The sequence below is a fragment of the Physella acuta genome, unplaced genomic scaffold (assembly GCF_028476545.2).
Source record: "Physella acuta isolate Inbredline_101_S28 unplaced genomic scaffold, ASM2847654v3 ptg000982l, whole genome shotgun sequence".
Classification (NCBI taxonomy): Eukaryota; Metazoa; Mollusca; class Gastropoda; family Physidae; genus Physella; species Physella acuta.
Window position 1 is genome coordinate 148,799 of NW_026732499.1, and position 25,347 is coordinate 174,145.

A 25,347-nucleotide genomic window follows, 5' to 3' on the forward strand; every position below is an offset into this window, starting at 1 on the left:
ACTCTGGTGACAGTCAGTAGATGTTTGACACTCTGATGACAGCAGATGTTTGACACTCTGGTGATAGTCAGTAGATGTTTGACACTCTGGTGACAGTCAGTAGATGTTTGACACTCTGGTGACAGTAGATGTTTGACACTCTGGTGACAGTAGATGTTTGACACTCTGGTGACAGTAGATATTTGACACTCTGGTGACAGTCAGTAGATGTTTGACACTCTGGTGACAGTAGATGTTTGACACTCTGGTGACAGTCAGTAGATGTTTGACACTCTGATGACAGCAGATGTTTGACACTCTGGTGATAGTCAGTAGATGTTTGACACTCTGGTGACAGTCAGTAGATGTTTGACACTCTGGTGACAGTAGATGTTTGACACTCTGGTGACAGTAGATGTTTGACACTCTGGTGACAGTAGATGTTTGACACTCTGGTGACAGTCAGTAGATGTTTGACACTCTGGTGACAGTAGATGTTTGACACTCTGGTGACAGTCAGTAGATGTTTGACACTCTGGTGACAGTCAGTAGATGTTTGACACTCTGGTGACAGTAGATGTTTGACACTCTGGTGACAGTAGATGTTTGACACTCTGGTGACAGTCAGTAGATGTTTGACACTCTGGTGACAGCAGATGTTTGACACTATGGTGACAGTCAGTTGATGTTTGACACTCTGGTAACAGTCAGTAGATGTTTGACACTCTGGTGACAGTAGATGTTTGACACTCTGGTGACAGCAGATGTTTGACACTCTGGTGACAGTCAGTAGATGTTTGACACTATGGTGACAGTCAGTTGATGTTTGACACTCTGGTGACAGTCAGTAGATGTTTGACACTCTGGTGACAGCAGATGTTTGACACTCTGGTGACAGCAGATGTTTGACACTCTGGTGACAGCAGATATTTGACACTATGGTGACAGTCAGTAGATGTTTGACACTCTGGTGACAGTCAGTAGATGTTTGACACTATGGTAACAGTCAGTAGATGTTTGACACTCTGGTGACAGTAGATGTTTGACACTGGTGACAGCAGATGTTTGACACTCTGAAGACAGTCAGTAGATGTTTGACACTATGGTGACAGTCAGTTGATGTTTGACACTCTGGTGACAGTCAGTAGATGTTTGACACTCTGGTGACAGTCAGTAGATGTTTGACACTCTGGTGACAGTCAGTAGATGTTTGACACTCTGGTGACAGCAGATGTTTGACACTCTGGTGACAGTCAGTAAATGTTTGACACTCTGGTGACAATAGATGTTTGACACTCTGGTGACAGTCAGTAGATGTTTGACACTCTGGTGACAGTCAGTAGATGTTTGACACTCTGGTGACAGTCAGTTGATGTTTGACACTCTGGTGACAGTAGATGTTTGACACTCTGGTGACAGCAGACGTTTGACACTCTGGTGACAGTCAGTAGATGTTTGACACTCTGGTGACAGTCAGTTGATGTTTGACACTCTGGTGACAGCAGATGTTTGACACTCTGGTGACAGTCAGTAGATGTTTGACACTCTGGTGACAGCAGATGTTTGACACTCTGGTGATAGTCAGTAGATGTTTGACACTCTGGTGACAGTCAGTAGATGTTTGACACTCTGGTGACAGTAGATGTTTGACACTTTGGTGACAGCAGATGTTTGACACTCTGGTGACAGTCAGTAGATGTTTGACACTCTGGTGACAGTCAGTAGATGTTTGACACTCTGGTGACAGTCAGTAGATGTTTGACACTCTGGTGACAGTAGATGTTTGACACTCTGGTGACAGTCAGTAGATGTTTGACACTCTGGTGACAGCAGATGTTTGACACTCTGGTGACAGTAGATGTTTGACACTCTGGTGACAGTAGATGTTTGACACTCTGGTGACAGTCAGTAAATGTTTGACACTCTGGTGACAATAGATGTTTGACACTATGGTGACAGTCAGTAGATGTTTGACACTCTGGTGACAGTCAGTAGATGTTTGACACTCTGGTGACAGCAGATGTTTGACACTCTGGTGACAGTCAGTAGATGTTTGACACTCTGGTGACAGTCAGTAGATGTTTGACACTCTGGTGACAGTCAGTAGATGTTTGACACTTTGGTGACAGTCAGTAGATGTTTGACACTCTGGTGACAGTAGATGTTTGACACTCTGGTGACAGTCAGTTGATGTTTGACACTCTGGTGACAGTCAGTAGATGTTTGACACTCTGGTGACAGTAAATGTTTGACACTCTGGTGACAGCAGATGTTTGACACTCTGGTGACAGCAGATGTTTGACACTCTGGTGACAGTCAGTAGATGTTTGACACTCTGGTGACAGTCAGTAGATGTTTGACACTCTGGTGACAGCAGATGTTTGACACTCTGGTGACAGTCAGTAGATGTTTGACACTCTGGTGACAGTAGATGTTTGACACTCTGGTGACAGCAGATGTTTGACACTCTGGTGACAGCAGATGTTTGACACTCTGGTGACAGTCAGTTGATGTTTGACACTCTGGTGACAGTCAGTTGATGTTTGACACTCTGGTGACAGCAGATGTTTGACACTCTGGTAACAATCAGTAGATGTTTGACACTCTGGTGACAGTAGATGTTTGACACTCTGGTGACAGTCAGTAGATGTTTGACACTCTGGTAACAGCAGATGTTTGACACTCTGGTGACAGCAGATGTTTGACACTCTGGTGACAGTAGATGTTTGACACTCTGGTGACAGTCAGTAGATGTTTGACACTCTGGTGACAGTCAGTAGATGTTTGACACTCTGGTGACAGTCAGTAGATGTCTGACACTCTGGTGACAGTAGATGTTTGACACTCTGGTGACAGTCAGTAGATGTTTGACACTCTGGTGACAGTCAGTTGATGTTTGACACTCTGGTGACAGCAGATGTTTGACACTCTGGTGATAGTCAGTAGATGTTTGACACTCTGGTGACAGTCAGTAGATGTTTGACACTCTGGTGACAGTCAGTAGATGTTTGACACTCTGGTGACAGTAGATGTTTGACACTCTGGTGACAGTCAGTAGATGTTTGACACTCTGGTGACAGCAGATATTTGACACTATGGTGACAGTCAGTAGATGTTTGACACTCTGGTGACAGTCAGTAGATGTTTGACACTCTGGTGACAGCAGATGTTTGACACTCTGGTGACAGTCAGTTGATGTTTGACACTCTGGTGACAGTCAGTAGATGTTTGACACTCTGGTGACAGTAGATGTTTGACACTCTGGTGACAGTCAGTAGATGTTTGACACTCTGGTGACAGCAGATATTTGACACTATGGTGACAGTCAGTAGATGTTTGACACTCTGGTGACAGTCAGTAGATGTTTGACACTCTGGTAACAGTCAGTAGATGTTTGACACTCTGGTGACAGTAGATGTTTGACACTGGTGACAGCAGATGTTTGACACTCTGAAGACAGTCAGTAGATGTTTGACACTATGGTGACAGTCAGTTGATGTTTGACACTCTGGTGACAGTCAGTAGATGTTTGACACTCTGGTGACAGTCAGTAGATGTTTGACACTCTGGTGACAGTCAGTAGATGTTTGACACTCTGGTGACAGCAGATGTTTGACACTCTGGTGACAGTCAGTAAATGTTTGACACTCTGGTGACAATAGATGTTTGACACTCTGGTGACAGTCAGTAGATGTTTGACACTCTGGTGACAGCAGATGTTTGACACTCTGGTGATAGTCAGTAGATGTTTGACACTCTGGTGACAGTCAGTAGATGTTTGACACTCTGGTCACAGCAGATGTTTGACACTCTGGTGACAATAGATGTTTGACACTCTGGTGACAGTCAGTAGATGTTTGACACTCTGGTGACAGTCAGTAGATGTTTGACACTCTGGTGACAGTCAGTAGATGTTTGACACTCTGGTAACAGTCAGTAGATGTTTGACACTCTGGTGACAGTCAGTAGATGTTTGACACTCTGGTGACAGTCAGTAGATGTTTGACACTCTGGTGACAGCAGATGTTTGACACTCTGGTGACAATAGATGTTTGACACTCTGGTGACAGTCAGTAGATGTTTGACACTCTGGTGACAGTCAGTAGATGTTTGACACTCTGGTGACAGTCAGTAGATGTTTGACACTCTGGTAACAGTCAGTAGATGTTTGACACTCTGGTGACAGTCAGTAGATGTTTGACACTCTGGTGACAGTCAGTAGATGTTTGACACTCTGGTAACAGTCAGTAGATGTTTGACACTCTGGTGACAATAGATGTTTGACACTCTGGTGACAGTAAGTAGATGTTTGACACTCTGGTGACAATAGATGTTTGACACTCTGGTGACAGTAGATGTTTGACACTCTGGTGACAATAGATGTTTGACACTCTGGTGACAGTCAGTAGATGTTTGACACTCTGGTGACAGTCAGTTGATGTTTGACACTCTGGTGACAGCAGATGTTTGACACTCTGGTGACAGCAGATGTTTGACACTCTGGTGACAGTAGATGTTTGACACTCTGGTGACAGTCAGTAGATGTTTGACACTCTGGTGACAGTCAGTAGATGTTTGACACTCTGGTGACAATAGATGTTTGACACTCTGGTGACAGTTGCCTGATCAAATAGTTTTTATACCCAATCATTTTATTCCCAATCATTTTTTTTCCAATCATTTTATACCCAATCATTCAATGGTTGTATGTTCACAATTTAAGCTTTTTTTCCAAAAAAAACCAACAAGACGAAAGTGAAGTGAAATTTGATAGGGTACTTTAAACATTAAGATTAATCCTTAATCTTGTACTAGTTATTGTATAGCGAGGTAGCAACAACAACTGATGTTAACATGTGTGGATGTGACAGGTAGCAATGACAACTGATGTTAACATGTGTGGATGTGACAGGTAGCAATGACAACTGATGTTAACATGTGTGGATGTGACAGGTAGCAACAACTGATGTTAACATTTGTGGATGTGGCAGGTAGCAACAACAACTGATGTTAACATGTGTGGATGTGACAGGTAGCAACAACAACTGATGTTAACATGTGTGGATGTGACAGGTAGCAATGACAACTGATGTTAACATGTGTGGATGTGGCAGGTAGCAACAACAACTGATGTTAACATGTGTGGATGTGACAGGTAGCAATGACAACTGATGTTAACATGTGTGGATGTGACAGGTAGCAATGACAACTGATGTTAACATGTGTGGATGTGACAGGTAGCAATGACAACTGATGTTAACATGTGTGGATGTGGCAGGTAGCAATGACAACTGATGTTAACATGTGTGGATGTGACAGGTAGCAACAACAACTGATGTTAACATGTGTGGATGTGACAGGTAGCAATGACAACTGATGTTAACATGTGTGGATGTGGCAGGTAGCAATGACAACTGATGTTAACATGTGTCGATGTGACAGGTAGCAATGACAACTGATGTTAACATGTGTGGATGTGACAGGTAGCAATGACAACTGATGTTAACATGTGTGGATGTGGCAGGTAGCAACAACTGATGTTAACATGTGTGGATGTGGCAGGTAGCAATGACAACTGATGTTAACATGTGTGGATGTGACAGGTAGCAACAACAACTGATGTTAACATGTGTGGATGTGACAGGTAGCAATGACAACTGATGTTAACATGTGTGGATGTGACAGGTAGCAATGACAACTGATGTTAACATGAGTGGATGTGACAGGTAGCAACAACTGATGTTAACATGTGTGGATGTGGCAGGTAGCAATGACAACTGATGTTAACATGTGTGGATGTGACAGGTAGCAATGACAACTGATGTTAACATGTGTGGATGTGGCAGGTAGCAATGACAACTGATGTTAACATGTGTGGATGTGGCAGGTAGCAATGACAACTGATGTTAACATGTGTGGATGTGACAGGTAGCAATGACAACTGATGTTAACATATGTGGATGTGACAGGTAGCAACAACTGATGTTAACATATGTGGATGTGACAGGTAGCAACAACAACTGATGTTAACATGTGTGGATGTGACAGGTAGCAACAACTGATGTTAACATGTGTGGATGTGGCAGGTAGCAATGACAACTGATGTTAACATATGTCGATGTGACAGGTAGCAATGACAACTGATGTTAACATATGTGGATGTGACAGGTAGCAATGACAACTGATGTTAACATGTGTGGATGTGACAGGTAGCAACAACAACTGATGTTAACATGTGTGGATGTGACAGGTAGCAACAACAACTGATGTTAACATGTGTGGATGTGGCAGGTAGAAATGACAACTGATGTTAACATATGTGGATGTGACAGGTAGCAATGACAACTGATGTTAACATGTGTGGATGTGGCAGTTAGCAACAACTGATGTTAACATGTGTGGATGTGGCAGGTAGCAATGACAACTGATGTTAACATATGTGGATGTGACAGGTAGCAACAACAACTGATGTTAACATGTGTGGATGTGACAGGTAGCAACAACTGATGTTAACATGTGTGGATGTGGCAGGTAGCAATGACAACTGATGTTAACATATGTCGATGTGACAGGTAGCAATGACAACTGATGTTAACATGTGTGGATGTGACAGGTAGCAATGACAACTGATGTTAACATGTGTGGATGTGGCAGGTAGCAACAACAACTGATGTTAACATGTGTGGATGTGGCAGGTAGCAACAACAACTGATGTTAACATGTGTGGATGTGGCAGGTAGCAACAACAACTGATGTTAACATGTGTGGATGTGACAGGTAGCAACAACAACTGATGTTAACATGTGTGGATGTGGCAGGTAGCAATGACAACTGATGTTAACATGTGTGGATGTGACAGGTAGCAATGACAACTGATGTTAACATGTGTGGATGTGGCAGGTAGCAACAACAACTGATGTTAACATGTGTGGATGTGGCAGGTAGCAATGACAACTGATGTTAACATGTGTGGATGTGGCAGGTAGCAACAACAACTGATGTTAACATGTGTGGATGTGGCAGGTAGCAATGACAACTGATGTTAACATGTGTGGATGTGGCAGGTAGCAACAACAACTGATGTTAACATGTGTGGATGTGACAGGTAGCAACAACAACTGATGTTAACATGTGTGGATGTGACGGGTAGCAACAACAACTGATGTTAACATGTGTGGATGTGACAGGTAGCAATGACAACTGATGTTAACATGTGTGGATGTGACAGGTAGCAATGACAACTGATGTTAACATGTGTGGATGTGACAGGTAGCAATGACAACTGATGTTAACATGTGTGGATGTGGCAGGTAGCAACAACAACTGATGTTAACATGTGTGGATGTGACAGGTAGCAATGACAACTGATGTTAACATGTGTGGATGTGACAGGTAGCAACAACTGATGTTAACATGTGTGGATGTGGCAGGTAGCAACAACAACTGATGTTAACATGTGTGGATGTGGCAGGTAGCAACAACAACTGATGTTAACATGTGTGGATGTGACAGGTAGCAACAACAACTGATGTTAACATGTGTGGATGTGGCAGGTAGCAATGACAACTGATGTTAACATGTGTGGATGTGACAGGTAGCAATGACAACTGATGTTAACATGTGTGGATGTGGCAGGTAGCAACAACAACTGATGTTAACATGTGTGGATGTGGCAGGTAGCAATGACAACTGATGTTAACATGTGTGGATGTGGCAGGTAGCAACAACAACTGATGTTAACATGTGTGGATGTGGCAGGTAGCAATGACAACTGATGTTAACATGTGTGGATGTGGCAGGTAGCAACAACAACTGATGTTAACATGTGTGGATGTGACAGGTAGCAACAACAACTGATGTTAACATGTGTGGATGTGACGGGTAGCAACAACAACTGATGTTAACATGTGTGGATGTGACAGGTAGCAATGACAACTGATGTTAACATGTGTGGATGTGACAGGTAGCAATGACAACTGATGTTAACATGTGTGGATGTGACAGGTAGCAATGACAACTGATGTTAACATGTGTGGATGTGGCAGGTAGCAACAACAACTGATGTTAACATGTGTGGATGTGACAGGTAGCAATGACAACTGATGTTAACATGTGTGGATGTGACAGGTAGCAACAACTGATGTTAACATGTGTGGATGTGGCGGAGCTGTACCTTTAACTCCTGCACTAGAAACAACTCTAAATCAATTTTATGATATGCATTTAATGTTTTATTTTAAAAGACTAAGTCGTTTATTTTGCCAAAAACATTTTTAAAATCTTCATAGATTTAGATAAGAAATATTTTGAGGCCCCCTGGGTAATTGCCCTTTCAGCTCGTCCCTTAATCCGCCCCTGGATATACATTATGTATTATGTGTAAATCTATAGAATCTGAAATCATTTCTCTGATGCCATATTTTGCCTTGCTAGTCCAGCAACAGACCAACAAGAACTCTCTCTAAATCCACATCTGGCACCAAGCAGGCCTCAGGACCTTCTAAAAAACCAGAGTCTAAGACCAATTTTGCTGCAAAGACTAAAAAATAAAAGCTGCTCAAGGCATTTCTTCAAATGCTCTGTGTTTCTCTACAAGTCTGCTGGTGGTGGCTCCATGGGACTGGAGACTGTCAATGGAGGCCTGGCTGTGGTAGTGGACAAGCAAGTTTTAGACACTCTTCTCAGCACTACTTGACTCATGGCATACAACTCATTGAATGGCTTAGGGTTAAGGTTATAAAGCTCATTGAAATGCTTAGGGTTAAGGTTATAAAGCTCATTGAAATGCTTAGGGTTAAGGTTATAAAGCTCATTGAAATGCTTAGGGTTAGGGTTATAAAGCTCTTTGAAATGCTTAGTGTTAAGGTTATAAAGCTCATTGAAATGCTTAGGGTTAGGGTTATAAAGCTCATTGAATTGGTTAGGGTTATGAAGCGCATTGAAATGGTTAGGGTTATGAAGCGCATTGAATAGGTTAGGGTTATAAAACTCATTGAAATGCTTAAAGCGCAAGATAAAATATAAGATATTAGAAGTTGTTTTTAAAAACTCATATTAATACTGTATTTGATTCATTTTAAAATGGAATTTTATTGTTAACTGCACCAATGTGAACCCATTAGCCAAAACATGTCACACTGCCGAGAAGAGATTCTCCTGCATGTAAAATACTTTGTCAAATTTCCTGCCCAAGTAGGGATAAACATGTCATATTGTTCTCTTTGTCAAGTAGTTTAAACTTGCCAAATCTGGTTGTCAAGTAAATGAATTGTTTTAAATAGTCTGCTTTTAAGTTGATTAAGTATGTCAAGTATGTCAAATTTGCTTTCAAAATAGATTGACTTGTCCAATGTTCCGCTGACCAACTATTGAGTGTGAAGGCTAGTGTTTATGTCATATTTTTGTCAACAGTAACATACAGGGATGTAAAGCTCTTCAGTTTTTAATTCACACATTTGAAAATCTGTTCATTATTGCAATTCCTGTTTAACTTCCTTTATCATGATTATGCTTATTGTTTTATTAAAAGGAAAGTTAACTATAAATAAAGAGTTCACCCATGTTATTTATTTTTATTTTAGATTGTTGTCTATTCACAGTAATTAGTGTAATCACTTTATTTTTGCAATCTGTTTATCACTGCTTACACCAAAGTAAAAAAAAATAATTGATAAATTTTCCAAAATTGAATTTCTATCATAACGTTTTAAGAAATTGCAATAGAAATTGGGATTACGTCTTTTATAACATTTACTTCTTTTTAAATTAGAGCAACATTTTATAGGAATGTGGTATTTTTCTTTGAATTAGAGATAATAAAATAAATAAGCAAGATTTCTGCTACCACTTCTTACAGTCTTCAAAATAAAAGTTTCAATGTTTCAATCACCTCATGACTTGTCTTACAGTCTTCAACTATTCTTGATAAAAAAATAAAAGTTTCAATCCCCTCATGAGTTGTCAACTTGCTAAGTCACTTCAGATTGATTCACGGCAAAAAACAGATTGATTTTTTTATATTTGTGTTAACTTAAGCTTGTTCAATTGTTTGAACTGTTAAAAGATTAATTTTAAACTATGCTTTGCATTATTTTTTTTAAAGGCTATGAAACGTGAACTTTTTGAGCAAGTTAACTGCTACCAATTGCTGCTGTGACATAGCACCCTAGAGAGCTATCAATTCAAGTATTAGGCCCCAGAATTAGCTCCTAACTCAAGTTGATTTTTGACTTCTTCCACTTTCTCCTTATGGAGAGCCTCAACCATAATCTTCCACCTTATTTGTCATGTCTTGGGCTTTGTCCTTCTCCACCGGCTTATGTTTGTCTGAAACATGAGTCAACTCAAGGTCTGTATCTTGTCAGTGCAGGTCTTAAAGACTCTTGGTGTCCCTACTCCATAGAACACAAACATTTTCTTGTGTTTGAGATGACAGAATTTTTCCACATGGGTCGCAGCACTGTGAAAGCGCAGCAGGCTCTATTTTCACATGGGTCGCAGCACTGTGAAAGCGCAGCAGGCTCTATTTTCTATTTCCTCCTCTGTGTCTCCCAATTGACTGACCTTGCTGCCAGGGTAGGCAAATTTCTCCACATCATTTTCGTCTTCCTTCATCTTGGTTGATCTTAAGACCTACAGGCCTTGTGGTGGCTCCTAAAGCATCACCTTGTTCTTGCAGCAGGTGTAAGGCAAGATCATCTTACAGTGTCCACTGTATACCTTTTCCAGAACTGGCATATGCTGTGCACCTCACCTAATGGAAGAGAATGGGCGACAACAGACATCCTAGTCTAACACCTGTGTTGACCAGAAACTCTTCAGACAGTTTCCCAGCATGGCTAACTTGGCATAAAAATCCAGATCTGTTTTGTCACAAAAAGAAAATGTGCAAGCTAAAGTTTTTTCTTCTCATCGGTAGTCGACTCCCCGTCTTAGGGATCCTCTAGCAATGTCATTCCACTCCTAGCAATGTCATTCCACTCCTAGCAATGTCATTCCACTCCTAGAAATGTCATTCCACTCCTAGCAATGTCATTCCACTCCTAGAAATGTCATTCCACTCCTAGAAATGTCATTCCACTCTTAGAAATGTCATTCCACTCCTAGCAATGTCATTCCACTCCTAGCAATGTCATTCCACTCCTAGAAATGTCATTCCACTCCTAGCAATGGAGATGCGCTTTGTAATTTTGTGATGTGGCGGGGGGGGGGGGGTGTGTAACGTCACACTTTTGCATTTTTAAAAAAGTAATGTTAGACACAGAATTTGAGCAGCTATTCTAATATTTCAGATTGTAAACTGTTAGAAACAGAATTTGAGCTGATATTTCAGAACATTGTTATTGTAAACTATTAGAAATGGATATGTTGACCAAGCTAAGGAAGTGATGTTTTTTTTTTAAATTGCAATTTTGATAGGATTCATAAGTGGGAGGAGGGGGAGGGGGTAAAAAAATGTGGCCCTTAAGTTGTTTTAACTGTATCTTATATTACAAGAGTTTAATGGAATGGCTTTTTAAACCCTCTTTATGGTAAATACCATACCAAGTACATGGAATAATGTATACTCATATACCTTAATAAAGTTAAAAACTTATTCTAAATTAGAACTGTGCCTAAGATTTTAAACTTCGTTATTGTTCAAGATGATTCAACTAAAAACTACATTTATTTACCTCTAATTTAATACAAATTTTAAATATCAAAATTAATCGGTAGCCTAGAAAAGGATTTGAGAAAAAAAAATGTTTTTAAATTGCTACAATGCTTTGACTGATAGTACTGATATATGGGTTAGTTGTGAAGCAACCAACCATTCAGCAGAAATGTGTCGTCTGCTAGATTTCTTCCCATTCAAGTACATGGCGGGCTTAGTTGGCTGTTATCTTGATCAAGTTATTTTTCGAAGATTTCTTTTTTACCCTGCATGATTTTTTTTTAATTAAAGAAATTAGGACGAAACATAGAGTCCTTTCATATGACGTCACGTCCGTTCGTGATACCCACGCCCGCCGCCACAGTGGTGTACACCAGACGTAAACACAATCAGCTGTTCACCAGCGCTGGACGCGTTCACTGTATGTAAAGAACCGCACCCGCGGAAAAGGAAAAATACGTTAAAAAACTTGAACTCTTAGGAATTGAAGATCCTTATACTGTTATTGACAGTTTCGTAGATAATATAAATATGTGGCCAAAATTTCTAAATAAAAATACTGTTAGTAATACTGTTTGCGTTTAGAGTTTAAGTAGACGAATCTGATCTAATGCACTTCTCGATACTTTGTTTCAGGTAAGGACAGTGTAATAGATTGAGATAATTGTGAGGTCAAGGGAACTCACTCTTCTGTATTAGTATTATATTTATATTGTTATCTTGAGTGATGTCCCTTGTGCATTGTACTTCCTCTTCCTCTTTCCATCATGGCTGTAAATAAAGGCTGTTAACAACCAATGTGGCTCCTCGTCAGTGTTTACCAATCTAACACATTGGCGACGAAGGATAAATAATCTACTAGAAAGAGCACCTACTTACGCAAAAAAGAGGTTTGCTAGAGCTTATTAGCTAAGTATTTCTAGAATAATGGCGCTGTATGGCCAAATAAAACAATTTGATTCGAATGATGAAATCATTCAGGATTACCTAGAGAGGTTAAGCTTTTACCTAGAAGCTAACAACGTGACGATAGAAGCCAAAAAGAGAGCTGTTTTGTTAACAGTCATAGGGCCTCAACAATTTAGGCTACTAAAGGACTTATGCGCACCAGCTAGTCTAACTACCAAGAGCTTCAACGAGCTGAGCAAATTGCTAACAGACCACCATGCGCCTACCCCATCAAAGTTTCTATGTAGAGCTAGATTTGACAGTAGGACTCGTCAACCAAACGAGTCAATATCAGAATATGTTGCTGCTTTACGTCATTTAAGTGAATTTTGTGAATTCGGAGACACGCTGTCTGACAAATTATGTGAAAAGTTTGTGACAGGTGTAAACAGCCCTGATATTCAAAGAAAGTTGCTGCTCGAGTCAGATCTAAAATTGGAAAAAGCAATACAACTTGCAACTTCATTCCAGCAGTCATCTGATGCGGCGAGATCTTTAGCACCTTCAGAGATCCATGCAGTAAACAGCAGGTTAGTCAATAAACATCAACCCCATCAGAGCATTCCAACTTATGCTAAACAGCCTGCTCGTTCAAATCCTAGATCTAAATCTAGTAATAATTATCAAAAATGTCATCGATGCAAAGGTCCCCATGCATCTCATCGGTGCAAGTTCAAGTCTGCAACTTGTTATAAGTGCAGTAAGCAAGGTCACATTGCCAAGGCCTGCTTTGCAAAGTCTTCGTCTGTTGCTAAATCTAGCCAGTCAAGACAGTACCGCAGCCAAAGGCAGCACTATGTTAACTCTCACCAAGACTACCTAACCCAACCAATGAACCACTCTACCTGTGAAAATTCTCAAACTGATTCGCAGCCGGATTTCAGCCTATTCTCTGTGAAATCAATAAGTCATGCTCCCATCAGTGTACAAGTTTATATCAACGGTAAGAGCATCAGCTTCCAACTTGACACTGGAGCATCTCTAACAGTCATAACAAAGAAAGATTTTGACGCTGTCACAGGAGGATCAGTGCCTCTACAACCATGTCACAAGTGTCTAACAACATACACTGGTGACAATGTTCCGGTAATAGGAGAGTGTATGGTTCATGTAAGTTATAATGGTCAAAGTGTTAAACTTCCTCTTCTTGTGGTTGAAGGAAATGGACCACCATTACTAGGTAGGAACTGGTTAAGTGATCTTAAGTTAAATTGGGAGAGTATTTGTTCATTGAAGAATGTAAAAGAATCTAGTCTTACTTCACTAGATAGAGTTATATCTGAAAATAAATGTGTTTTTGGTAACTCTGGATTACTAAATGATAGAACAGTGAAGTTAAGCATTAAAGACACAAATCCAAGATACTGCAAAGCTAGAGTTCCACCTTATGCAATGAGGAATAAAATTGAAAATGAGCTAAGTAGATTGGAATCTAATGGCATCATAAAGAAGGTAGACTATTCCGATTGGGCGTCGCCCATTGTGCCAGTGTTAAAGAAGGATGGTTCTATAAGAATTTGTGGAGATTATAAAACTACACTGAATAAGCAAATAGAGCTAAATAGGTACCCTATACCTAACATTGAGGAAATTTCTTTGAATTTGGCAGGAGGAGACAAATTCACTGAATTAGACTTTAGTCATGCTTACACTCAACTAGAACTGCATCCAGATTCAAAAGTCTATACGACAATAAACACACATAAAGGACTCTACCAATATGAAAGACTATGTTTTGGCATATCATCTAGCCCTGGAATTTTCCAAGCTGTCATGGACAGTATTTTTAAGGACATTCCAAATGTTTGTGTGTACTTTGACAATGTGTACATAACTGGTAAGAATGACACTGAACATCTTAAAACACTTGATAAAGTATTGAAAATTGTTGGTGAAAAAGGTTTAAAGATAAACAAAGATAAATGTCAATTCATGTTGACAGAAATTAGTTTTCTTGGTTATATATTAAGCAAGCAAGGTATCAGACCTCAACCTGAGAAAACAAAAGCCATTAAAGAAGCACCCAAACCTGAAAATACCCAACAACTAAGAGCTTTTTTGGGCTTGATAAATTACTATGCAAAGTTCATAGGGAATCTGTCTGGTAAACTATCACCACTGTACAAGCTGCTACAGAAAAATGCAACTTGGCACTGGGGTAAACAACAAGATACTGCTTTTAATACAGCAAAAGAGGCTTTGTCTTCTGACACCTTACTAACTCACTATGACCCAGGGAAAAGACTTATATTAACATGTGATGCTTCACCAGATGGTGTAGGAGCAGTCTTGTCCCACATGGATGAGAAGGGTGACAGACCCATTGCTTTTGCCAGTAGATCTTTGAACCAGGCTGAGAAAAATTATTCTCAGTTAGATAGGGAAGGCTTAGGCATCATTTTTGGTGTTAAGAAATTTCATAAGTTTCTGTTTGGTAGGAAGTTCACCATCTTTACAGATCATAAACCATTGCTAGGTTTATTTGGAGAAAACAAAACCCTACCTGAGCATGCCTCACCAAGAATTCAAAGATGGGCTATCACACTAACTGCATACAATTATGAATCGAAATACAAACCTGGATCTGAGAATAGTGCAGATAGCCTTAGTAGATTACCTTTAAAAAACCAAAGCCTGAGCTATGTACCAGAAGATGTATTTGTTCTCTTCACTATCATGGATAACTCCAATATAAATGTGAATGATATTAAAAGAGAAACACAAAAAGATGAGTGCTTAATAAAAGTATATGAGCACTGTATGAATGGTTGGCCTGAAGAGTCTGTGAATGATGACTTAAGGCCATATAAAATAAGAAATAAAAACCTTTGTGAAGATAATATAAAAGATGGAGAAGATGCAGTCCATTATCAGTCAGAGTTGCCTAAACAAAGTACTTGTAACTTAATAAATGATTATGGTGATATGGCAATTTCAAATGTTTTAAAGAGAATACATTAGTAAGAAGGAATGTGATCATCAAACAACTTTGCTAACATCATTAGCACTTACAGAAACTAAAAGGGTAACATCAAACAGAAGAAGCTAAATGTGACAATGAAAGAGTAAACAGGTTATTAGCCAAATACCGCACAACTCCTCATATAACAACAGATGTTGCACCATGTGAATTGCTATGTGGTAGGAAAATTAAAACTCATCTTGACCTACTACATCCAACTGTTCAAAGGTCTGTTTCCCAACATCAACATACACAAAAAGTAAATCATGACAAATCATCCATTGAAAGAGAATTTGGTGTTAATGAGAATGTGTATCTAAGAAATTATGGGAGAAAGGAAAAATGGATACCAGGTCAAATTGTTCAATGTACAGGACCTGTGTCTTATAAAGTAAAAACAAATGATGGACTTATTGTCCGTAGACATGCAGACCAGTTAAAAATAACTTGTGCAGATAATAAGTGTGAATCTGTCAATCCCACCAAATCTGATCAGTTCACACCAACTCAGTTTGTTCCACAACCAAGTTCTGTTGATATGAGTGAACCAAGTTGTCTGGAGTCAGAAAATGTAAATTCTGGAGTTAATGATTTAAATCCTAGACCTCCTGAGATAGAGAATCCAGATGGTCAGAATATTGAGTCACCAAATCAAAAGCTACTGAGAAGGTCAAACAGGACAATCAAAGTCCCAAATAAGTTAGACCTATGATTTTAAAGGTCAAGAGGACTTTGACATTATTGTTTTGTATTTTAATTATGTTGTAACATATTGTGCATTGTTTGTAAGGATGTAATCTACCATAATGTTCATGTTACAATATAATTGGTGATTTTAGGATACTATCAATTTTTCTATTGAGAGATGTGTTATTGTGTTCTAAGGGTAAAGGGATGTAATAGATTGAGATAATTGTGAGGTCAAGGGAACTCACTCTTCTGTATTAGTATTATATTTATATTGTTATCTTGAGTGATGTCCCTTGTGCATTGTACTTCCTGTAACGTTAACCTATCTATCAGCCAAATAGAAGGAGAACGTCCCCGGATTCTTTTTTCGGGGTCATATGCAAATACCTTACGGCCTAAGTGGATGAACACTTAACACAACGACCACTAGGGCTCGAATTTAATGTCTAGGGAAGCTAGTGATACTATTGTAATTAACACTCATCCAATCTACATACGACCTTTTAATCAGCGAACTCAATTGAGGCAGAAAACAAAGATGAACTAGATAAAATATTTAATGTATAAAATATCAAAAACCCAACTTACACAATGTAGGAAAAATCACTATCACAGATTTCTACACTGTCTAAAGAACAGCTACAGGCCACACAACAATGCTGTAGCTTCAGGAATTACTTAGCGACAAGTAATATTAAACTAGAAGACTAAATCAACTGAAGAAAGCAAGGCACACACAGGTCTTAAGTACTCTCACGTTCAAATGGTCAGAGTCTATAGCCGGACAAAATGGACGGCTGCCTGACTAAGGTAAAACGGCCTCGTAGACTTTTAGGCCAAGAAAAACTGCCTCGTGTTGCGAGGGTGCAGTGCAATTAAAGACTTCTGTGACAGGGGAGGTTATCCTCAACTCATGTCGCCATTGGTTGGGATAATCATCTGATCAGAATCATTCAATCAGATTTTAATGGAAAATTTCTATGTCTCAAACACCTTAATAAGTCAGTGGAAAAACCCCAGGTGTTACACCATCATTCCATATAAGGAATTATACAATGTCAAAATAAAAATGACCCGACCTAAGTAGGTCACATCCCCTCCCTTTTTGGAAGTGACAGATAGGTTCCACAAAAACATACATAAGGAACCAATCTGGCAATGAAATAACAAAAATGTTTTACAAATGTAGGCAATCAAAATCATAATACCATATGAAAATATCCCTGAACATAAAAGGGAAGTAACTCCAACTTTTACAATTGGTGAAAGGGGAGTAACCCTTCAAAAAGTAATTGTACATCAAAATCCCTCAAAAAAGGGTATTACAATATTTCCATGTGGATATTAAAAGTGGTAAACCCGCCAGGGTAAGACCTTTATTTCAATGACTAGCTACAATATCAATTGAGTCATATGAGACATATTATTATAAAAAATTACATATAATCAAAAACCACCTTTAATTAAGGTTCACCTGAAAATAAACAAAATATTCAACAGGCATGGAATTTTGAAAAAAATTCAAAACTCACACCACTCATTTTCATATGAGTGACACTCAAACAAAACCTGTTTATGGTCCTAATGAACCACAAAGCATGTCACATGATCAATGTGTGTAACAAGATTTTACATCCTTGACAAACAATCAGCCACAACATTATCACTACCCTTAATGTGTGAAATTTCCAGATTAAAATTTTGGAAATATAAGCACCATCTCAATATTCTTTGATTTGTCTGTCCTAACTTAGAGGTAAATTTCAGGGGATCATGGTCAGAAAACACTCTGACTGGATTGGTTGAAGAAGAGACATAGACTTCAAAATGTTGTAATGATAAAACCAAAGCTAAAGCTTCTTTTTCAATAGTACAGTAAGAGGTTCAGCAATAGCTGAAAAGTCTTGACAGAACCGTCTATAGTAACCAGCCATCCCAAGGAACTTTTTGATATCTTTACAATTTTTGGGAGGTGGTAACCTTACAATAGCATCTACTTTAGCTTCAATGGGCCGAACTTGGTTCGTTCCCACTTGATAACCCAAATAGGTAATTGAAGCTTTACAGAAATCACTATTATGTAAGTTTACAGTAAAATTAACTTCAGACAATTTTCTAAAAAGGTTAGTCAATTGAATAATATGTTCTTCAAAAGTATTAGAAAATACAACTATATCATCAATGTAGGCCTCACATTGGTCTACGTCAGCAATGACAGAGTTAATGACCCTCTGGAAAGTTTGACCAGCATTTCGCATACCAAAAGGCATACGTTTGTATCTATAAAAACCATTAGGGGTTACAAAAGCAGATTTTTCTTTTGCACGGTCAGATAAGGGGATTTGCCAGTATCCTGAAAGTAAATCAATTTTGGAAATTATCTTAGCTTGACCAACTTTATCAATAACGTCCTCTATCCGAGGTAAGGGATAGGAATCAGCTTTGGTGAGCGCATTCACCTTCCTAAAATCGGTCACAAACCTGAAAGATCCACCGTCTTTCGGGACTAGGAGACATGGGGAACTCCAGTTGCTGAAACTGGGCTCAATGATATCATTCTTGAGCATATAATCAATTTCATCTTTTATCAAAGCAGCTTTTTCCGGGTTAACTCTATAGGGGTGTTGTTTAATGGGTTTTGCGTCACCAACGTCTACATCATGAGGTGGAACCTTCGCTTCTTTGGGGACATCCCCAAAAATAGAGGGAAATGTCTCAAATAACTGAGACAACCTATGGCTTTCCTCTGTGGACAAATGCATAAGGTGGACATTCAAATTATCTAAAAAGGAAGAATTTACCAATTTTGGGGGTTTCAATTTATCATGTATCACATCATCAGAAACATTTGAACATACAGGTAAAGTAGTTTTAGCTGTGGATTGAAAATTGTTACAATTATCATAATACTTTTTCAGTGAGTTGACATGATACACTGTCTGTTTCTTTCTTCTGTCGGGCGTATTGACAACATAGTTCAAATCACTTAATTTTGAATGCACAGTAAAGGGTCCACAATATCTCAAGGATAACGCATTGTTCAGATTAGGCACTAACACAAGAACTTTGTCGCCTGGATTGAATGTTCGTTTACAAGAACTCTTATCATACAGTCCTTTCATTCTCACTTGGGCCTTTCTTAAGTTCTTGTGAGCCATTTCGCACACGGCTTTCAGTCGAACGTGAAAATCGTCGAAGTTTTCCACTGGATGATCGCTGGTACCTGTCCAACGTTCGTGTATCAGCTTCAGGGGGCCACGGACAGAATGTCCAAACACAAGTTGAAAAGGCGAGTAGCCTAAAGAGTCCTGGATACAGTCCCTCGCGGCGAAAATAATCCAAGGAACAGACTCATCCCATTGGGTGTTACTATTAGCGAATGTCCTTAGCATGGTTTTGAGGGTTTGGTGGAACCTCTCAAGTACGCCTTGAGACTGAGGGTGGTAGGCTGAGCTGGTGATGTGGGTAACGCCTAGCTTGGCTAGCGCTTCCTGAAAATGGTGACTGGTGAAGTTGCTGCCTTGATCTGTTTGCACGATTCTAGGTAATCCAAAGGTAGTGAAGAACCGGGTCATGGCTCTGACTACAGTCTTTGCCTTAATGTTCCGTAAGGGAATCGCCTCGGGAAAACGGGTACTTGAACACATAAAGGTAAGTAGGTACTCGTTGCCCGCCTTGGTTTTAGGCAAGGGACCTACACAGTCCATGACGATTTTAGAAAAGGGTTCTTCTAATACAGGAATCGGACTCAAAGGGGCCTTAGGAATTGTCTGGTTTGGCTTTCCGGCCAACTGACAGTTCGTGCAACTTCTACAGTAACGCGACACATCTTTTCTCATTTTGGGCCAAAAGAACAGTTCTTTGATCTTCGCCGTCGTTTTAGTGACACCTGGGTGCGCTGACATTGGATGGTCATGTGCCAGCTTAAGTATTTCATGCCGATAAGGTGGAGGGATCCACAGCTGGTTTTTACCCAACCATGGTTCGGCTGGTGAGGCAATCACTGGTATAGCGCGACGAAAGAAGAGGCCGTTCTCGGAGAAATATTCTCCATCGTCAGATGATAGAGATTTTTCGACCGTTGCTTTGAGTTCCGCGTCGACTTGCTGAGCTTTAATGATGTCTTCCTGAGATATTCTCAGGGGTAAGCCCAGGCTTGTGTTTTCTGGAAGCATAGACTCCAGTTTGGGAGTCGAATTTCTTGACGATGATGGCGGGTGTGGTTCAGACGTTGTGTCAGCCAATTGTTTGGTCTGGCTTCTTGTCACCGCACATGCAGGATACAGTTCATAATCATTATCTGGAACTGTTGACAAAGGGTCTGAAACCGTACAGGGGTATACTTTGCTTCCCGCAAGGTCATTCCCTAGAAGTAGGTGTACTCCTGGGACAGGAATACTATCTATCACACCTAAAATGACCTCACCTGCGACGAGATGATGTTTCAGGGCAAACTTGTGTAGAGGGACGACAGTAGATTTTGTCCCCACTCCCTGGATAATGGAAATCTTTCCGGTGTTCGTCTCTGGTGTAATGTCCATTGAACTTTTCAAAAGGAGTGATTGTGACGCTCCTGTGTCTCTTAGGACGGTGATATTCCGCTGAGACAACGGATCACCTGGTTTGCTAATGATGGCTTCAGCAATAAAAGATGAAAAGTCAACTTTTCTCGATCCCTCGAGATCGGTAGACTCGGAAGCAACTGGATGGTGGCGAGAACAGTCAAAATGTGACTGCACATAATGTGTGGAGACTTGACTACCTTCTTGCGGACGCTTAGGGTTAGAGTCCTTTAGAATTCTAGAGTTCATAGTTGAACTGGCTGCTTGAGGGGATAGAGCATAGTGCGCGGAAGTACGCACCACCTCTCTGTTATATTGACGACGTTTGTAACAGTCCTTGACAAGATGACCAGGCCTTTTGCAGAACTGGCATACTGCTCGACGATTGAGAGTTGATCTTGGTTTCTCTCTGGACTGTGATGCCTTCAAATGTTGGCCAACAGGATGATTGCTGCCAAAAAGGGGGAGCACGGGGTTGAGGCGGTTTCCTGACACTGGTGGTTTCTTATGCACCAACATATATGTGTCAGCCGACTCAGCAGCCTTCTGGATGTCAGTTATCTTGTTATCCAGAATGTGTAGTCGTATCTCTTCAGGCAGGGACGATAGGAATTCTTCCCTTAGGATAAGTGACCTGAGTTTCTCAAACTCAGAAACTTCCTCAGAGTGTAGCCACCTTGAGAATATTTTCTCCTTTTCAAAGAGAAATTCCACATATGATTGTGTGGGTAACTTGCGGAGTGTTCGGAATTTTGTCCGATAGGCCTCGGGCGTCAGAGCGTAGGCCTTTAAAATGGCAGTCTTGACCAAACTATAGTTATTTTGAACGTCGTGAGAGAGTGCCTGGTATGTCTTTGCAGCTTTCCCAGTAAGGACAGAGCTCAATAAAGCAGTAATGGAAGTTTCGGGCCATTCACATGTCTTCGCTAAACTCTCAAACGAGTTAAAGAAAACGACCAAATCTGTTTCATCAAATTTCGGAACTAATTTCCCAAATTTGGCAATCACTTGCCCTACCGACAACTTTTTTGGATCTACCGGAGAAGTGACATCACTAACTTGACCAAACTCTAATTCCAACCTCCTCTTATCTAAAGCAATTTTGGCCTCTAACTCCTGTTTCTCTAGAGCACTTTTAGTTTCAAACTCCTTTTCTTTTAATAGAAGCTCCCTCTCTTCTATAGATTTCTCCTCGCGGAGCAACACACTAGCTAACAATCTTTCGTCAAATACTCCTTCATTAATGAAATGAACAACAATTTTATCTCTCAACACCTCTGACTTCTGCGTAACAGAATAATCCAATTTCAATTCCTTAACAAGACTAATCAACACTTTTCTACTCAACTTTTCTACACCTTCAAAAGTAGGATTAGCCAAAAAAGACTCCATAACACCAACTTTCAAATCACAACAAGCCTAGATCCTTTAACTTAGCACGGTGAGTTGGGCCGTGTACTTGACCTCTAAATGTAGGACGTGACACGTCTGCTTATTTGACCTAGATACTCTAGCCTGAGCGCGCGTTGTAAGACCACGGCGCTACACTGGATATAAAAACAACTAAATCCAACTAACCTTAGTATTCAACTGATATAACCAACAACTGGAACGACAGATTAAATCCCGGACGAGCCCCCACTTTGTAACGTTAACCTATCTATCAGCCAAATAGAAGGAGAACGTCCCCGGATTCTTTTTTCGGGGTCATATGCAAATACCTTACGGCCTAAGTGGATGAACACTTAACACAACGACCACTAGGGCTCGAATTTAATGTCTAGGGAAGCTAGTGATACTATTGTAATTAACACTCATCCAATCTACATACGACCTTTTAATCAGCGAACTCAATTGAGGCAGAAAACAAAGATGAACTAGATAAAATATTTAATGTATAAAATATCAAAAACCCAACTTACACAATGTAGGAAAAATCACTATCACAGATTTCTACACTGTCTAAAGAACAGCTACAGGCCACACAACAATGCTGTAGCTTCAGGAATTACTTAGCGACAAGTAATATTAAACTAGAAGACTAAATCAACTGAAGAAAGCAAGGCACACACAGGTCTTAAGTACTCTCACGTTCAAATGGTCAGAGTCTATAGCCGGACAAAATGGACGGCTGCCTGACTAAGGTAAAACGGCCTCGTAGACTTTTAGGCCAAGAAAAACTGCCTCGTGTTGCGAGGGTGCAGTGCAATTAAAGACTTCTGTGACAGGGGAGGTTATCCTCAACTCATGTCGCCATTGGTTGGGATAATCATCTGATCAGAATCATTCAATCAGATTTTAATGGAAAATTTCTATGTCTCAAACACCTTAATAAGTCAGTGGAAAAACCCCAGGTGTTACACCATCATTCCATATAAGGAATTATACAATGTCAAAATAAAAATGACCCGACCTAAGTAGGTCACATTCCTCTTCCTCTTTCCATCATGGCTGTAAATAAAGGCTGTTAACAACCAATGTGGCTCCTCGTCAGTGTTTACCAATCTAACACAGACAGTAAAATAATAAACTTCATTTTAATTATAAAAGATAACTATTAATAAAAGACAAAGACAAAAGTAATAAGAAGAAGAATAAGATCTAATAGTAAGCCTAATAATAGTGTTTTAATATTTAGATCTAGAATCTAGCTCTAAACATGGCGTAAACAAAATTCGGACCACAGATCTAGATTCTGGATTTAGGGTGACTGACTCCGCTGGGTAGACATAGAATCTAGAATCTACTTCTTTACTTAAATTTAATTACAAAATTTAGATCTACATTCGATTCAAAATACACCCATAATAAATCAAAAGTAGTCATAATAGGCCTGATAAAGCATTTAATTGTCTCTAAGATCTAAAATCTCGCTCTATAATCTAATCAATTTTTTTAGCAAACGAAATTTTCTGATATTGAAATAGATTGTATGACTAGACTTAGATCTAGAATCTGCTACTTAAATTAAATTGTAAAAACTTTATACAAGCATGTAGTTGATATTACTGTAGTAGAAGGCTTTAATAAATTACTAAGGCCTACCTACTTTGTTGTCTTTTAACAGCAATATGTATCCGATACTGGACTGAGTTTAATTAAATTCAAATTCATATATAGTATATAGTAATTGGTCTACTAAGCTTTTGTAGCCTAGTAGTACAATCTAGATCATACCAGCCAACAACAAATAACCACATTATTATTATTTGGTTAATGATTAGGCTAATTTTTTTTTTAAATCCACTGTTTATAAAAGAAACAAATCAAGCTAGAAACATTATAAGTGAGATGGTTTAGAATAATAACAATGGACCCAGTCTACAATTGATACAATTGCAGGTCTACATAGGGCCTACAGTCTAGTAGTTTACAGTAGGCACCTAGTGTGTAGCTAGTATACTAGTGTGTAGCTGTCCAGAGTTAAGATTCTTAATGCCTTAATGCTTTCCCCTGATAAGCCATGTGTGCTATGAATGACATAACATGACATCGAGGTGAGAAATGATGAGGGGAGAGCAGTGGGACTTTCCCCTTTGTTCTCCCTGCTGGGCCCTGAGGGTCAAAATTATATAAGAAATACTGTCTCTGTGGGGCTGGGTATCACGGAGGTGAGACATTTTCAGGGGAGGGCAGGGCAGACTCCTCTTTGGTTTTATTGTGGGCTAGATACAGGTGGGGGCAGCCATCATGAGGGTTGAACATCAGTATTTATCTGTCTGATCACTTCCCTGCTGGATTATAAGGGTCTTAAATTGTATAACATGCTACCCAGATTGGTTATTACCCATGGATTATATTAGTCGTTGAAGTGTGGGTTTTGTAGAAGTTAAGTGGTCTCACGTTTGCTACAGTAGATAACCTATAATATATTACTGCATTTGATCAGATTCGTCTACTTAAACTCTAAACGCAAACGGTATTACTAACAGTATTTTTATTTAGAAATTTCGGCCACATATTTATATTATTATTATCCACGAAACTGTCAATAACTGTATAAGGATCTTCAATTCCTAAGAGTTCAAGTTTTTTAACGTATTTTTCCTTTTCCGCGGGTGCGGTTCTTTACATACAGTGAACGCGTCCAGCGCTGGTGAACAGCTGATTGTGTTTACGTCTGGTGTACACCACTGTGGCGGCGGGCGTGGGTATCACGTGATTTAGGTCACGTGTTTGCAAGGACTATACTTTTCTATAAGTTAAAAAACGTATGAGTGTTTTTACAATAATATTAAAAATACAGTTATTAATGTTTTACTTACTCTCTACTCGATATTCTCAGCGATTAGACAAAAAAAAATGAATGGCAAGTTCGTGTCAAGCACTAATCTCCACTGTTAGAACTAAATCAGTAACCATTAAAAGTATACGTTTCTGAAATTACCACGAAACAATGTTAAAAAATTAAATCACTGTATCATCGTTTTGGCGGCCATCATTGCCATGACGATGGTAAAAAAAAAATAGTATGCCAAGCGACAGGTAGTTAGGGTTAGCAATTCTAACCCTAACTGTACTGCAAGTTAAATACATCAACAAAAAACATT

General features: G+C 39.5%; 1 protein-coding gene across 5 annotated transcripts in view; it reads left to right on the forward strand.

The window, feature by feature from the left end:
- The window catches only part of LOC131954239 (serine/threonine-protein kinase 33), a 66,721-nt gene extending 57,117 nt beyond the window's left edge, over positions 1 to 9,604 (forward strand). For 3 of the 5 annotated variants that reach the window (XM_059317808.1, XM_059317806.1, XM_059317807.1), the window contains exon 12: positions 8,413 to 9,602. In XM_059317808.1, the coding sequence (XP_059173791.1) occupies positions 8,413 to 8,529 (117 nt within the window). In that variant the 3' untranslated portion in view covers positions 8,530 to 9,602. Of the gene's footprint in view, positions 1 to 8,412 lie in introns of all 5 variants that reach the window. The other 2 variants (XM_059317809.1, XM_059317805.1) reach the window with 2 other exon arrangements.
- The last annotated feature ends 15,743 nt before the right edge of the window (positions 9,605 to 25,347 follow it).